Source organism: Sminthopsis crassicaudata, chromosome 2 (assembly GCF_048593235.1).
Source record: "Sminthopsis crassicaudata isolate SCR6 chromosome 2, ASM4859323v1, whole genome shotgun sequence".
NCBI classification, from domain to species: Eukaryota; Metazoa; Chordata; class Mammalia; order Dasyuromorphia; family Dasyuridae; genus Sminthopsis; species Sminthopsis crassicaudata.
The window spans coordinates 215,705,693-215,723,086 of NC_133618.1; the positions used below are offsets into that span (position 1 = coordinate 215,705,693).

At 34.8% G+C, this 17,394-nt stretch overlaps 1 protein-coding gene across 5 annotated transcripts; it reads left to right on the forward strand.

The window, feature by feature from the left end:
• Positions 1-4,405: 4,405 nt before the first annotated feature.
• Positions 4,406-14,182, forward strand: CEBPZOS (CEBPZ opposite strand). 5 transcript variants are annotated; one of them, XM_074288201.1, is made up of 5 exons: positions 4,406-4,474; positions 11,507-11,622; positions 12,473-12,517; positions 13,561-13,645; positions 13,734-14,182. In XM_074288201.1, the coding sequence occupies exons 1-4, from the start codon at positions 4,428-4,430 to the stop codon at positions 13,641-13,643; spliced, it is 291 nt and encodes a 96-aa protein (XP_074144302.1). In that variant the 5' UTR covers positions 4,406-4,427; the 3' UTR covers positions 13,644-13,645; positions 13,734-14,182. The 5 variants fall into 5 exon arrangements, with proteins under 5 accessions (XP_074144302.1, XP_074144303.1, XP_074144301.1 ...); XM_074288202.1 differs by lacking the exon at positions 4,406-4,474 and adding an exon at positions 4,563-4,654; XM_074288200.1 differs by lacking the exon at positions 4,406-4,474 and adding an exon at positions 4,848-5,045.
• Positions 14,183-17,394: the final 3,212 nt, after the last annotated feature.

Here is a 17,394-nt window from a genome sequence, read left to right on the forward strand (position 1 = left end):
GGAGGGCTGTGAAAAGCAAGTGGTGTTTACCAGTTTAATACTGGATAGGAGGGTAAAAGGGAAGGAAAGGGGAAAAGCATAAGCAGGGGTTAATAGGATGGCAAGCAATATAGAATTAGTCCTTCTAACCATAAATGTGAATGGGGCAAACTGCCTCATAAAGAGGAAGCAGTTAGCAGACTGGATTAAAAGTCAGAATCCTACTATATGTTGTTTACAGGAAACACACCTGAAACAGGATGAGACATTCAAACTAAAAGTAAAAGGGTGGAGCAGAATCTATTATGCTTCAGGCAAAACCAAAAAAGCAGGAGTAGCCATCCTCATCTCAGATCAAGCAAAAACAAAAATTGATCTAATTAAAAGAGATAAGGAAGGGCATTATATCCTGCTAAAGGGAAGCATCAATAGTGAAGCCGTATCAATATTAAACATGTATGCACCAAGTGGTGCAGCATCTAAATTCTTAAAAGAGAAATTAAGAGAGCTGCAAGAGGAAATAGATAGCAAAACTATAATAGCGGGAGATCTCAACCTTGCACTATCAGAATTAGATAAATCAAACCACAAAATAAATAAGAAAGAAGTCAAAGAGGTAAATAGAATACTAGAAAAGTTTGATATGATAGATCTTTGGCGAAAGCTAAATGGAGACAGAAAGGAATATACTTTCTTCTCAGCAGTTCATGGAACCTATACAAAAATTGATCATATACTAGGGCATAAAAACCTCAAAATCAAATGCAGTAAGGCAGAAATAGTAAATGCATCCTTTTCAGACCATAATGCAATCAAAATAACATTTAATAAAAAGCCAGGGGAAAATAGACCAAAAAATAATTGGAAACTAAATAATCTTATACTAAAGAATGATTGGGTAAAACAGCAAATCATAGACATAATTAATAACTTTACCCAAGAAAATGACAATAATGAGACATCATACCAAAATGTGTGGGATACAGCCAAAGCAGTAATTAGGGGAAGTTTTATATCTCTACAGGCATACTTGCATAAAATAGAGAAAGAGAGGGCCAACGAATTGGGTTTACAACTAAAATTACTAGAAAAGGAACAAATTAAAAACCCCCAGACAAACACAAAACTTGAAATTCAAAAAATAAAAGGTGAGATTAATAAAATTGAAAGTAAAAAAACTATTGAATTAATTAATAAAACTAAGAGTTGGTTTTATGAAAAAACCAACAAAATAGACAAACCCTTAGTAAACCTGATTAAAAAAAGGAAAGAGAAAAAGCAAATTGATAGTCTTGAAAATGAAAAGGGTGAACGCACCACTAATGAAGAGGAAATTAGAACAATAGTTAGGAGCTACTTTGCTCAACTTTATGCCGATAAATTTGATAACTTAAATGAAATGGAAGAATACCTTCAAAAATATAGCTTGCCCAGATTAACAGAGGAAGAAGTAAGTAGTCTAAATAGTCCCATCTCAGAAAAAGAAATAGACCAAGCTATTAACCAACTTCCTAAGAAAAAGTCCCCAGGACCAGATGGATTTACAGGTGAATTCTACCAAACATTTAAAGAACAACTAACTCCAATGCTATGTAAACTATTTGAAAAAATAGGGATTGAAGGAGTCCTACCAAATTCCTTCTATGACACAGACATGGTACTGATACTTAAACCAGGTAGATCGAAAACTGAGAAAGAAAACTATAGACCAATTTCCTTAATGAATATTGATGCTAAAATCTTAAATAAGATATTAGCAAATAGACTTCAGAAAATCATCCCCAGGATAATACACTATGACCAAGTGGGATTTATACCAGGAATGCAGGGCTGGTTTAATATTAGGAAAACTATTAGTATAATTGACCATATTAATAATCAAATTAATAAAAACCATATGATCATCTCAATAGATGCAGAAAAGGCATTTGATAAAATCCAACATCCATTCCTACTAAAAACGCTTGAGAGTATAGGAATAAATGGACTATTCCTTAAAATAATAAGGAGCATATATTTAAAACCTTCAGTAAACATCATATGTAATGGTGATAAACTAGAACCTTTCCCTGTTAGATCAGGAGTGAAACAAGGTTGCCCACTATCACCATTACTATTCAATATAGTACTAGAAACTCTAGCCTTGGCAATAAGAGCCGAGAAAGAGATCCAAGGAATTAGAGTAGGAAATGAAGAAATCAAATTGTCACTTTTCGCAGATGACATGATGGTATACTTAGAGAACCCCAAAGACTCTGCTAAAAAGCTATTAGAAATAATTCAGAATTTTAGCAAAGTCGCAGGATACAAAATAAATCCACATAAATCCTCAGGATTTTTATACATTACCAACACAATCCAACAGCAAGAGATACAAAGAGAAATTCCATTCAAAATAACAGTCGATAGTATCAAATATTTGGGAATATATCTACCAAAGGAGAGTCAGGAATTATATGAGCAAAATTACAAAACACTTGCCACAAAAATAAAGTCAGATTTAAATAATTGGAAAGACATTCAATGTTCTTGGATAGGCCGAGCGAATATAATAAAGATGACAATACTCCCCAAACTAATCTATTTATTTAGTGCTATACCAATCAGACTCCCAAGAAACTATTTTAATGACCTAGAAAAAATAACAACAAAATTCATATGGAAGAATAAAAGGTCGAGAATTGCAAGGGAACTAATGAAAAAAAAGTCAGAGGAAGGTGGTCTAAGTGTACCTGATTTAAAGCTATATTATAAAGCAACAGTCACCAAAACCATTTGGTATTGGCTAAGAAATAGACTAGTTGATCAGTGGCATAGGTTAGGTTCACAGGACAAGATAGTGAATAAAAATAGCAATCTAATCTTTGACAAACCCAAAGATCCCAAATTTTGGGATAAGAATTCATTATTTGACAAAAACTGCTGGGAAAACTGGAAATTAGTATGGCAGAAACTAGGCATGGACCCACATTTAACACCACATACTAAGATTAGATCAAAATGGGTCCAAGATTTAGGCATAAAGAACGAAATCATAAATAAATTGGAGGAACATGGGATGGTTTACCTCTCAGACTTGTGGAGGAGGAAGGAGTTTGTGTCCAAGGGAGAACTAGAGACCATTATTGATCACAAAATAGAACATTTTGATTACACCAAATTAAAAAGTTTCTGCACAAACAAAACTAATGCAAACAAGATTAGAAGGGAAGTAACAAATTGGGAAAAAATTTTTACAGTTAAAGGTTCTGATAAAGGCCTCATCTCCAAAATATACAGAGAATTGACTTTAATCTATAAGAAATCAAGCCATTCTCCAATTGATAAATGGTCAAAGGATATGAACAGACAATTTTCAGATGATGAAATTAAAACTATTTCCACTCATATGAAAGAGTGTTCCAAATCACTATTGATCAGAGAAATGCAAATTAAGACAACTCTGAGGTATCATTACACACCTGTCAGATTGGCTAAGATGACAGGAACAAATAACGATGAATGTTGGAGGGGCTGTGGGAAAACTGGGACACTGATGCATTGTTGGTGGAGTTGTGAAAGAATCCAACCATTCTGGAGAGCAATCTGGAATTATGCCCAAAAAGTTATCAAAATGTGCATACCCTTTGACCCAGCCATACTACTACTGGGCTTATACCCCAAGGAACTACTAGAGAAGGGAAAGGGTCCTGTATGTGCCAAAATGTTTGTGGCAGCCCTTTTCATAGTGGCTAGAAGCTGGAAGATGAATGGATGTCCATCAATTGGAGAATGGTTGGGTAAACTATGGTATATGAATGTTATGGAATATTATTGTTCTATAAGAAATGACCAACAGGAGAAATATAGAGAGGCTTGGAGAGACTTACATCAACTGATGCTGAGTGAAACGAGCAGAACCAGAAGATCATTATACACTTCAACAATGATACTGTACGAGGATGTATGCTGATGGAAGTGGATTTCTTCAACATAGAGAAGAGCTAATCCAATTCCAATTGATTAATGATGGAAAGAACCAGCTACATCCAGAAAAGGAACAATGGGAAATGAATGTAAACTGTTATTTTTACCTTCTGAATCCAATTCTTCCTGTGCAACAAAAAATTCGGTTCTACACACATATATTGTATCTAAATTATACTGTAATATATTTAACATATATAAGACTGCTTGCCATCTGGGGGAGGGGTTTGGGAGGAAGGGAAAAAATCTGAATAGAAGTAAGTGCAAGGGATAATGTTGTAAAAAATTACCCATGCATATGTACTGTCAAAAAATGTTATAATTATAAAATAAAATAAAAATAAATTAAAAAAAAAAAAAAAAAAAAGAAAAAAGCATAAAAAAAAAAAAAAAAAAAAAAAAAAAAAATAAAGCGAGCAATTGGTGGCGTCACCTAGGCACTGGAGGAGGGGTGGGAGGAAGCCCCCCTCGGGAAGATCCAGATGGGGAGAAAGAGCGCCTTCTCTGGGACACCAGTCTCTGAGTCAAGGTGAGACAGCGGTCAGGGCTCGTGGCCTAGTAGGCAGAAGTTTAGCACACAAGAGTGCCGGGGGGCGGGGCTTTAAGCAAGACAGCCCCCCTTGGAAGCCTCCGGGGCTGGGCTAAATGATGTAGGGGGTGGGGTCTGTTTACTGGACATGCGCGGCCGTGGCGCGAGAGTGGGGTACAGGTACGTATCCTGCGTTTTGGGCTTCAGTTAGTGCGGCGAACTTGGGTCCTTTTGGTACATCATTGCGGCAGAAGAGATTACTGGCTTGTTTAGTCCGATTTTGTCTATCTTTGACCTTAATGGTTACTCCGTGGTATCCGGCCCTAGCAAAAGTGTCTGTGTGGGAAAGAGGGCAAATGTTCAGTTCACTTCCGGGTCGCCGTGGTGTTTTGGCCTTCTGGCTTTCCTTAGCCGCCAAAGCGAACCCTTTCCCTCCGACCACCTTTCTAGTCTCCCTAATCTCTCGGAGCTGGGGGTAGGGTGAGCACCTTAGCGCCGAGCTTGTTTTACAGTCTGTGATGATGGTAGTTCATGAGCGTGATGACGTACCTACCTCTGAAGGAGTAAGACAGTTAAGTGGCTTTGGATGGGGCCTGCAGCCAAAAAGACTGTGTGAGCCATTTAACCCTTGTTACTGTTTCCTCAACTATAAAGTGGGGGGAATAATACACCTCCCTCACAGGGCTGTGGTCGAATTTCAAAAACGAGATTTATAAAAGCACTTAACTCGGTGTTTAGCATTTTCTAGATACGTAAGTGCGTATTCCCTCCCCTCTCCCCCATTCTTCATTAGCTGCAAGCATTTATTAAGTGCCTGTTGGATACATCGTTATGTACCTTAAGCACTTGAAAAAATACAATGATGTCCACAACATGAGCTTAGAATTTAACATTTGTTATAAAAAAAACACGTTTGATGGGAGTGAAGAAACTATTGTAACTTAGGACAAGTCACACAACTTCTCTAGACCTCATTGTTCTCATCTGTAAAATGAGCGAGTAGGTTGTACCTAGATGACCTCAGATTCCTTTCTTGGCACTTTTTTATGATCCTATACACTGCTCCAGTGGCGTCTTTAGTGTGAAAGTGACCCTGAACTCTTAGAGGTTATACCACCTAAGCACAGCTGCTGGCCAAGTTGGAAAGCCTTTGAGTACTGACACATTCTAGAACAGGCCTAAGTGAATTTAAAGAGGTTCACTTTCCAGATTGAGAACCAGATGATGGTTGGTTGTTTGTTTTGTTTGTTTTTTTGCCATAACTAGCTCCTGAAACCATCTATTGCTAAGGTATAGAACTTATCACAGTACCTGGCACAGAGTAGGTAGGTGTTTAATAAAAGCTGATTGATGCCATCTGGGGGAGGCTGGAGGGGGAAGGAGGGGAAAAGTTGGAACAAAAGGTTTTTGCAATTGTCAATGCTGAAAAATTACCTGTGCATAAAATTTTTGTAAAAATTAAATAAATTAAAAAAAAAAAACTGGTTGATTGGCTAGAGGAATCTTAAACTAATCAGTGGAGAGAATACTTTATTGGTGGAATTAATAATTATTTTAAAGAGCTCATTCTGTTTTATTTTGGGTAACTTTAGCAATATTTAGGATTCTTTCCTCTTTTTTCATTTCTGTGCCTCTAATCTCCAGTTTATACATACATTTTCTTTAGATTCCTGAAATTTGGGCTTAACGAACTTTTATTCATTACATCTTTTTAAGGTTCTGTCATTAAAGTGTTCCAAGAGGTCTTTCTATAATTGTAGATCTTAATAAATTTTAAAATTATGAAGTTAGTCTGAGGTACCACTACATACCTCTCAGATTGGCTAAGATGACAGAAAAAAAATAATAATGTTGGAGATGTGGGAAAGCTGGGACACTGTTGGTGGAGGTGGGAACTGATCCAAACCTTTTGGAGAGCAATTTGGAACTATGCCCAAAGACTACCAAACTGTGCATACACTTTGATTGGGCAGTGGCTCTACTGAGCCAGTATCCCAAAGAGATTATAAAAAAAAAGGTAAAAAAATCCACATGTGCAAAAATGTTTGTAACAGCCCTTTTCTAGTGACAAAGAACTGGACACTAAGTGAATTTTCATCAGTTGGGGAATGGCTGAATAAATTTTAGTATATGGTATAGTATGTTATGGTATGAATAAGTTATGAAATATTATGGAATATTATTTTTGTATAAGAAACAATCAGCAGGATGATTTCAGAAAAGTCTGGAGAGATTTACATGAACTGATGCTGAGTGAAGTGAGTAGAACCAAAAGAACATTGTACACAGCAACAAGAAGACTATATGATGAGCAATTCTGATGGATGTGGCTTTTTTCAACAATGAGGATACACTTCTGATGGAGAAACCCATCTGCATCCAAGAGAGAGGGCCATGAGGCTGAATGTGGAACACATAGTAGTATTTTGACCTTTTTGTTGTTTACTTTTTGTTTTCTTTCTCATTTTCTTTCTTTTTGATTTGATTTTTCTTGTGCAGCATGATAAATATTGGAAATATGTATAGAAGAATTGCACATGTTTAACCTATATTGGATTACTTGCTGTTTAGGGAAAGGGATATGGGGAATGGAGGGAGAAAATTTTGGAGCACAAGATTTTGAAAGAGTGAATGTTGAAAACTATCTTTGCATATATTTTGAAAATTTTTTAAATTATTATTTGTAAAGATTATGAAGTTAGCTAGTAGTGGATAAAAACTGTCTTTGACAACCCTTTTCCTCCCCACCCCTTTTCCTCAATATGTCACTTTTCCTCCTTGTGCTTCAGTTTCTATCCTCTTATGAGGATAATAAGGCTTAAATCATTAGCTCCTCAGGGTGATCAGATTTTCACAATGAGAAAAGGGAATCCAAAATAACTTGGAACACCTGAGAAAGATATAAAACAAGAAGATAATCTTTCAAAAGCAGGGTATCTGGTTCCCCATACCTTAGAGGCAACTTGTGAAAGAGATTTAGATTTTCTAAATTGAGTAAGTACATTATGACAATAAGCTTGCTACTACTACCTGGAGAGTTAAGAAAAACACTGTCTCTTCCCTAAAAGAATTTAAAACTATATGAAGGGCAGCACAGAATATAAAACAATCTAATTTTAAGAAAGTTTCCAGCTATGTTGTTTTCCTTAACTTCTAGAAATATCAATGTGAGAGATGGCAATTTCTTTAATTTGTAGATCTTATATTTAATACTTTCCCCCCCCCTATTCTAGTCTTATCTTTCTCCTATTTCTATTTTACCATATTTCTGCTTGGCCCATAGTTATAAAAAGCTCAACCACAAGATGACACATTGATCAACCAATCAAAATGTATTAAGTACTTAATATGATACTGTGCTAGACACTGGAAATACAACTACAAAGAATGAAACAATCCCTACTCAGAAGTAGCCTCCATTCTAATTGGGAAACAGTATGTATACGCACACACACGCGCACACACATACACGTATGTTATATATGCAAGCTTATGCATATATGTAAAATACATGCGATATAAATACAAATATAGTATGAATATAAAGTGATTAAATAGTAAATATATATACAGTAGTGAATATAAGGGAATTTTGGAGGGAAGGCCCAACAGTTATGAAAATCAGAAAGGCTTCATGCAGATGTTTCTTAAAATGCACTTTAAATGAATGGAGGGACTCTCTGAGGCCAAGGGAAGGAATGAGTAAATTCCAGATTTATGGGACTGCCTATGCAAAGTTGGTGGAGTGTGCTGTGAAGAATGGAAAGCTGGTGAGTTTGATTGGATCACAGAGTGATAGAGGAGTTAGTAATGCCCAGTAAGGCCAGAAAGATAAGGTTGGGACCAGGTTGTGAAGGGCTTTAAAAGTTAAACAGAGGAACTTATATTTGATCCCAGAGGCAACTGAAAGCCATTTAAGTACATTGAGTAGGAAATTCACTTTGGCATTGTAACTTTTTATCATAACTACTATTAAAGCACCTCCATTTATTTTTAACTTGATCAAAAGTTTTATTCAGAAACATTGTCTACATAGAATGCACCATGGAGATTGTAAGTGGAGCTTACATTGTACTGGATGGTAGAGGCAGAATATGAGATATACATAAAATAATAAGTACCATACAAGGTAGGTAGTAATGGAAGCAAAGGAGAAATCCAAAGTGTGCTTAGGAATATTTGAGAGGGTAAAAGACACTTTTAGCTATAGGCAATACAGAAGGCTTCAGGGAGGAGATAGCATCTGACATAATCCCAAATAGAGTTCCTGAAAGACCAGATAGGAAAGAAGTACCTTACAGGCATGGGGGTTGCACAGTCCAAGGAAGTGAGGACTAACATGTAAAGTTTGAGGAAACAGTACTCAAAACTGTAACTTAGAATCCATGATAGGAAGTAATGTGAACTAAAGCTAGAAAATAAAGTTGAAACAAAAAGCTGGAGATTCTTAAATTCTAGTCTCAAGAGTTTGCATTTTATGCTAAAGATTTTTGAGTAGGGGAATAATGGTGAATAGGCGTCTCAGGAAAATTATTTTGACAGGCACATGGAAGACAATTTGAAGCTTTATCCCTTGAACTATTATGGGAATTTTAAGTTGTAAAGGGTTAAAAAAATAAGAGGTGGGTGCTGATAATTTCCATTCCTCTCACTCCAACCCTAATTGAACAATAAAAGATGAAATTCGTAAACATGCATAGTCAAGCAAAGAAAAGTCCAAAAATACATTTCATCCTGCACTTTGAGTCTGTTAACTTTTAGGTATAAGATGGGCAGCATGCTTAATCTTTGGTTCTCTGAAATTAAGATTTGTTATTCCAGTGATCAGAATTCTCAATTTTTTTTTTTTTATTTTCCTTATAACATTGCTGTTAACCATATAAGTTCTCCTGGTTTTATTCACTTCTTTCTGCATTAGTTCACACAAGTCATCTCTGTTTTTTCTGAAATCATATCATCATTCATATATCCAAATTTGTTTAACCATTCCCTAATAGATGGGTATATCTTTTGTTAACTATTTTGCTGCTACAGAATGAACTCCTATAAATATTTTTGTACATAGAATTCTTTTTTCTCTTTGTTTGCTCTTCAAGGCTAATTTTTTTTTTTTTTAAAGATAATTAAGACTCATGTTTGCAGATGCCTGGAAAAAAGCTAATAGATTGGTAGAGATTGAAGATGAAGTATCTCCTTTTATAGGAAACCTTTCATGATCCTCCCACTTACTAGTTCCCCCCCCAAAAAAAAAAAATCTATTCAGTATATATTGATATTACTTATGTGTTTATATGTATTATTTTTCCTGACCTTTGCCCAGAACTTTAACTTAAGATAAAATAATTTTATTTTTCTCTTTTCATCCTCAGTACTAACAGTCTTTCATATACTAAATACTTAATGACAAATGCTTGTTGAATGAATGAATGAACAACCTCACTGACTGTGGAAGTTGGCTTTGGCTAGGAAAAAGGCCACGTTGTCTTTTAAGACTGGAACAAAATCAAATGAATGGAAAAATAGAAAAGTTTTGGCTATAGAGGAATGGATAAAATAGCACATAATGGATAACCTAGATCTCCAAAATTCGATAGAAGGTAAAGTCATGCTGTGGGGAATATATCAAGAAAAAAGAAATTATTCAAAATATTACTGTGAGGTATCACTGAAGTGTAATTAACATGGTATCTCAGAGTGGTTTGGGAAATGCTACTACTTTTTCTCCTACTCCTCCTTTTCAAAAAGCTGGAACAATTTACTTTTCCTATGCAGTTTTCACTTAAGATTTCTTGAAATATAATTCTGGAAAAAAAAAAAAAGGCTTTAAAAAGTCCCACTGTATTGTAAATGGAGTTACGTATAAACCCAGATCACTCCAACTTTTGACTATTTGCTGAACTGTTTTTTTCCTCTTCTCTTTTTTATTCCTTGTCATAAGGGATTGCTTCCTCTGAATCAAAGGGCAGAGAAATAACACTGGAAAATGGAGATGAAAAAGATAAAAATTTATTGAAAAAAAATCTTAATGGAGCTTTAAAATTTTAGCTTCCCATTTGGGAGGGGTTCATGGTAAAACTTAATATTTCTTCATTTTTGATTGAGTACATATTGAGTACAAAATTAATAATTTCTCAATATTTCTTAAATTTAAGAAAGAGCAGCCACAGTGAAGAAATACTTATAAACCTCTTTGTATATGTGTGTGCACGCACGTGCATGCACTTTTTTTTTTTAAACTTGTTTTTATAATTTTTATTTACAAAACATATGCATGGTTAATCTTTCAACACTTGACCCTTACAAAACCTTCTGCTCCAAATTTTCCCCTCTTCCCCACCTCCTCCCTAGATGGTAGGTAGTATAATACATGTTAAATATGTTAAAATATATGTTAACTCCAATATATGTATACATATTTATACAGTTATCTTGCTGCACAAGAAAAATTGGATCTAGAAAGAAAGAAAAAACCTGAGAAGGAAAACAAAAAATGCAAGCAAACAACAACAGAAAGAATAAGAATGCTATATTGTGTTCCACCCTCTGTTCCCACGGTTCTCTCTTTAGGTGTAGATGGCTCTTTTCTTCACTGCACAAGTGGAACTGGTTTGAATCTCATTGTTGAAGAGAGCCATGTCCATTAGAATTGATCATCGTATAGTCTTCTTGTTGCTGTGTATAATGATCTGGTTCTGCTCATTTCAGTCAGCATCAGTTCATGTAAGTCTCTCCAGGCCTTTCTGAAATCATCCTGTTGGTCATTTCTTACAGAACAATAATATTACATAAGATTCATGTACCATAATTTATTCACCACTCTCTCAATTGATGGGCATCCACTCAGTTTCCAGTTTCTTAACCACTACGAAAAGGGCTGCCACAAACATTTTTGCACAGGTGGGTCCCTTTCCCTCCTTTAAGATCTCTTTAGGATACAAGCCCAGTAGTTAATACTTCTGGGTCAAAGGGTAATTAATGCACATATACTTTAAAGTTCAATGTGTTAATATAAGTTGTATTTTTGAAATTTAGGATGGCTCCTCCAAATGAAATTTTGGCAGCAAAGATTTTTAAGGGAATTTTAACCCTTGAACTTCTTGGAATCACAGGAGCATATTGGCTGTTTAATAAAATGAACACAAATCAAGGTAATAATTTTATACTCTCTTGCTTTTTAGTACTTTGAAACTATAGAACATATTACCACTCATTTTCAGCAGATAATTCTTAAGATCTTTTGAGGGAAGAAAGACTAGTTTTGCTGTGGGTGGGAGAGGGAAATTCTCTTACACTGTGCTTTTTCCCCCAAATAAATATATTAAATACAAATTTACAATATGAAGGAAAGGATTGCTTTGTTTCCAGACCAAATTTGTGGACAAGATATGTGGCCAGGAGGACAGATTGGTTGGGACAGTTTATGTGGACATTTTTAGGACAAGTAGAGCCTTTTCCAGCTTCCCCACAGAACTTTACTGGCAGATAGAGGTAGAAAGCAGGAAGTAGTCTCACAGTACTGCCAAGTACTTTAGATAGAATTTATTTTAATGTCTTTGTGCATCTTAAACTCTTATTTATCATTAAAAAAAAAAAAAAGTATTGTGAACAGCACTTAAATATGAATCGTAGTTCTAAACTTTTCATACAATGTATAAGTTCAGATCATATGACACAAAATGGATGCCAGACAAGAAACTCACTCCATGGCTGGTGTAAATTCCTATACGTTGAGAGAGGAAAATTCTCATGCCCTTAAATGCCATTTCTACATTGTTTTCATCATAAATGCAAATCATTATTAGCATCATAGAATTACCATAGGATTTTATGAAGACCCAGCAGGTGCATCTTGGAACCTATCCAAGAATTAGAGTTACCAAGAAGATGGTATGGAGCCTCCTGTCCAGAAGGCTCCCACGGTGCACTCCCAGCACGGTGTTGTCTGAGGAGTTTGTTAAACATGATGAAATTCTAACTAAGCTTTCTTTTTTCCATCAGATTTCAGACATACAATGAGTAAGAGATTTCCCTTAGTCTTAGAAGGTATGTTTTTCTTCCTAAGTCATATAAAGATGGGTGAGTGCAGTAAGGAACTGATGTGGATAAACTGTAAGGATTGGAAGATTAAGAGGGAATATGATGCTGGGAAAAGGACCTTGCTGCCAGGAGAGCCCTGGAAACCCTGGCACTTGCCAGCTGCGTGTCTGTGGGCATTTCACCCAGCCTTTCTGAATCTCCATTTTCTTATCTGCAAAATGTGGATAATACTGTAATACCCACCTCATTAGGTGGTTTTATAGAATGAAAGTTGTGGGTCTGTGTGTGTGTGTGTGGGGGGGTCTGGTACTTGTGAAATCAGCCCATAGTTTAGGTGACCTGCTTTAAATGAGCTGAATAGCAACCATTCCTTTAAAGTTAACAATTGCATAGAACCCCTCTGATATAGAGTGAAGGGAACTGAATTTTTCCAGTAGTACCCAAAAGGGCATTTATAGGTTGGTAAATTGAGCAATAGCTCAATTCACAATTCTCTGCCACCACTTTAACTTTATATTATTATTTGTTTAGCACCTTTTCCTCTAAGTATTGGAATGTGGCATAGTGGGAAGAGTTACTGAACCTGGAATCAGTTTCCTGAAACTGAATTCAAGTTTTGCCTTTTATAGTTAGTAGCAATGTGATTATGAGCAAATAACTTCCTTGTTTCCTTATATGTAATACAAGGACAATACTTAACTATCAACCTTATAGAGTTGTTGGGAGTAGAGCACATTGTAAGTACTTTACAAATGTTATCATCACATCTATTTCTAAGTGACATGTGACCCTTGTTATGTAATTGAATTATAATTTTATTCCTTGCAAGAAAAGTTTTAAAATTATGAAATGTCCTGGTTCAGGATAAGGTAAAGTTAACACATCTTGTCAATTTCATCTCCTTTTAATATGTAATCTTCTAAGTTATTTAAGTAAATGGTCTGTTCATGGTTTTCTTCTATAATAAAATAATAATTTGTTGAATGATATTCATTATGATTACTTTTTTAATGTTAGTTTATCATTGAAATACATATTCTTATTTTTAGCTTATTACAAATCTAATGAATGGGCTGGACTCTATGGAATAAGAGAGCGTGATCAAGAAGAATGGTTAAACTGCAAAAATTAGAAGTAGGTTGAATTTTAAACAAATAAATTATTGGTCATTGTTAAAAATCCAATTTTTTAAAAAAAATTTTCCCTTTGTTTTGTTTTTCAGCCTCTTCAGTTTGAACTTTTCTTCTCTCTGAGTCATGACACTAGTCATCTTTTTCAGCTTCCTGCTGAATTGTTTTTATACTTTTGAAGAAAAAGCCAGTGTAGTTGCATCAAATAAAGTTTTTGATTAAACATATGTGTTTAAACACACACACATACATATATATGTGCATATAATGTAATATATATGTGTGTGTGTGTATGTGCATGTTTTAAATTCAAGAAAACCAAATTCTATTGAGGCAACTGAGATTCTTTACTATTCTGAAACCAGTGGCAGAAAGAAAGGAAAAATTTTCAGTGGAAGCTATTCTATCCAAATATTTGCTTACCAGTGTAAGGATAACAAAACATCAGGAATTATGACTACATTTAGTTTGTATATATATCATTGTTATAGCATGGCATATGATAAATTGTTTGGTTAATAAAATAAAATTTAGTAAAGTTGAAGTGTTTTGTTTAATTTAGATTACAGCAATCATTAAAAACAACATTACATTTTTTTATTATTGCTAACTAAACAAATTTTTAATCAGTTACTTAGGTAGCTTAAAACTAGTATTCTTTAAGTCACTAAGCATTTATTCAAAGTCTGCTGTTTTTCAGCATTGTGAGGAAAGTTGATAGGGATTTTTGTTTAGGTTTGAAAAGTTATTTGTAATATAATTATAAATTATTCCAATTTTGTAAACCTGTTGGTTTATTGCAGGACTACTCCAGAAATTTTAAAAAGTATTCATTGGGAATTCCTTTCTAAGAGATATTAAGAGATTAAGGAAGATTTAGACCTTAAACAAAATGAAGAAAAGGTCTTCTAAATTTGTCTACAAATTGATGATTACAATTTCAATATAGAAAGAATAGCACTCAGATTTGGGGTTGGGGAAGAAGGAAGAAATTCAAGAATGGAGAGGATTTGATTCAGAATAAATATATGTAATAAGTAAATGGTTTCAAAATGGATGAGAATGAGAAATCTAAAGATATTTAAATAAAAGTATTAATCAAAGAAAGGAAAAGAATGGAGGAAAACAAATATTCTTTACTTGACAACTTAAAAATATAAAGGACTTAAATAATGAGATGAATTGGGGGAAAGACACACATAAAAAATGAAATTGTCTATTGTTTTAGAACAAAAATACAATTAACATTTCCACAGTTATGAGCAGTGTTGTAACAGGCAAAGTGTGATGTGAAGAGGGGGAAGGAGAGTTCACTTCCTTCCCACGATGACTGCTATTCCTTCATTCCTTCACCTCATTTTATAGCCCTGTATGGCAGAGGCTTCAATTACTCCTGGTAGGTATCCCTAAGGTGCAGGCTAAAAAATTGGCCTCCAAAGGTCTCTTGGAGACTTTTTTTTTTTTTAATTTTAGCCTTTTATTTTCAAAATATATACATGGATAATTTTTGACATTTACCCTACAAAACTCTTGTGTTCTAATTTTTTCCCCTCCCTTCATCCCCTTCCCCAGTCAGTAAGTGATCCAATATATGTTAAACCTATGCAATTCTTCTATATACATATTTCCACAATTATCTTGCTGCACAAGAAAAGTCAGTTCATAAGAAAAAAAAAAATGAGAAAGAAAACAAAATGCAAGCAAACACCACCAAAGAGAGTGAAAATACTATGTTGTGATCCATATTCAGTTCCCATCATGCTCTCTTTGGGTACAGATGATTCTCTTCATCACAAGACCATTGGAATTCATCTCATTGTTGAAGGGAGCCATGTCCATCAGAATTTATCACCATGTAATCTTGCTGTGTACAATGATCTCTTGGAGATCTTATCAGCGGCACCCATGCTTTCTTTGAGGTCAAAGGAATCCCATACATGATACCTCTCTCTCCCAAGCCAAATTTGTCCCAGGCCTGATAACTGATTATTAGTGACAAAGAGCAAGGATATGAAGTTATTTTCTTACCTTGAAATGAAACAGCATAAAGTCAATACTTTTTTTCAGTTGCCTTTCCTAGTTCTAAACTTAGAACTGACTTTCATCTTCTAGTAACAGTAGCTATAGAAATTTTATAAAGTAAATGCATAATTAACAATAAATTTCACTACCAGAAAATGAAATGATCACCTTCATCTACACATTAGGGATATTATGAATATATAAATGTGTATTTAAAAATTTTAATAGCTTTTTATTTTTTCTTACAAAGATAGATTTCAACCTTTGCAAAGCTTTGTGTGTAAAACATTTTTTCTCCCTCCTTCCTCCCACCCCTTCTGTAGATAGCAAGCAATCCAATATAGTTCAAACATGTGCAATTCTTCTAAGCATATTTCCATATTTGTCATGCTGCCCAAGAAAAATCAGATCAAAAGTTGAAAGAAAAAAATTGCAAACAGCAAAAAGTGAAAATACTGTGCTTGATCCATATTCAGTCTCCATAGTTCTCTAGGTGTAGATGGCTCTCTCCATTACAATTGGAATTACTTTGAATCACCTCATTGTTGAAAAGAGCTGCATCCATCACAGTTGATCATCACATAATCATCTTGTTGGCATGTACAATGATCTGGTTCTGCTCACCTCACATAGCATCAGTTCATGTATGTCTCTCCAGGCATCTCTGAAATCATCCTCCTGGTCGTTAATTACAGAACAATAATATTCCATAACATTCATATACTATAACTTATTCAGCCATTCCCCAACTGGCATCCACTCAGTTTCCAGTCCCTTAACACTAGAAAAAGGTTTGCTGCAGAGATTTTTGCACATAGGGATCTTTTCCCTTTTTTTATGATCTCTTTAGGATATAGACCCTTGAGGGAGATTCCTGGATCAAAGGGTACACACAATTTAACAGCCCTTTAGGTCATTTAGGTACAGATCCAAATTGTTGAATCATTTCACAACAACTCTAACAATGCATTAGTGTTCCAGTTTTCCAACATCCTCTCCAAAACTTATCATCTTTCTCTGTCATCTTAGCCAATCTAAGAGGTCTGAGGTGGTACCTCAAAAGTTGTCTTAATTTGCATTTCTCTAATCAATAGTGATTGAATATTTTTTCCTATGACTAGAAATGACTTAAATTTCATCTGAAAATTGTTCATATCATTTGTTCATTTATCAATTGGGAAATGGCTTCAGTTCTTATAAATTTGAGTCATCTCACTATATGTTTTAGAAATGAGGCCTTTATCAGAAATACTGGATATAAAATCCCGCCCCCCCCCAGTTTTCTGCTTCCCTTCTAATCTTGGCTGCAATGGTTTTGTACAAAATCTTTTTAATGTAACCAAAATTGTCCATTTTGCATTTCCTAATGTGTTCTAGTTCTTCTTTGACCATGAGTTCCTTCCTTTTTCGTAGACCTGAGAGGCAAACTATCCCTTGTTCTCCTAATTTGCTTTTAGGATCTTGATGTCTAAATCATGAACCCATTTCAACTTTATCTTGATATAGTGTTAGGTGTTGACAATGCCTATTTTCAGCAATGTTGTCAAATTGTGAAATTTTTTTCCTGGAAGTTAATCAAATACTAGATTACTATAGTCATTGACTACTTTGTCTTGTGAATCTAAGCTGTTCCATTGGTTGAATATTCTGTTTCCTAGCCAATACCAAATGGTGATGACCATCACTTTATAATATAGTTTTAGGTCTGGTACAGCTAGGGCACCTTCCTTT

Bases quoted from the DNA above. Each gene is read 5' to 3' on its own strand.
- CEBPZOS (XM_074288200.1), top strand. From the start codon at position 4,993: ATGATGGTAGTTCATGAGCGTGATGACGTACCTACCTCTGAAGGAGTA. The intron at 5,046-11,506 runs GTTAAGTGGCTT...TTTGAAATTTAG, and splicing joins ACCTCTGAAGGAGTAAGACA to GATGGCTCCTCCAAATGAAA. The intron at 11,623-12,472 runs GTAATAATTTTA...TTTTTCCATCAG, and splicing joins TAAAATGAACACAAATCAAG to ATTTCAGACATACAATGAGT.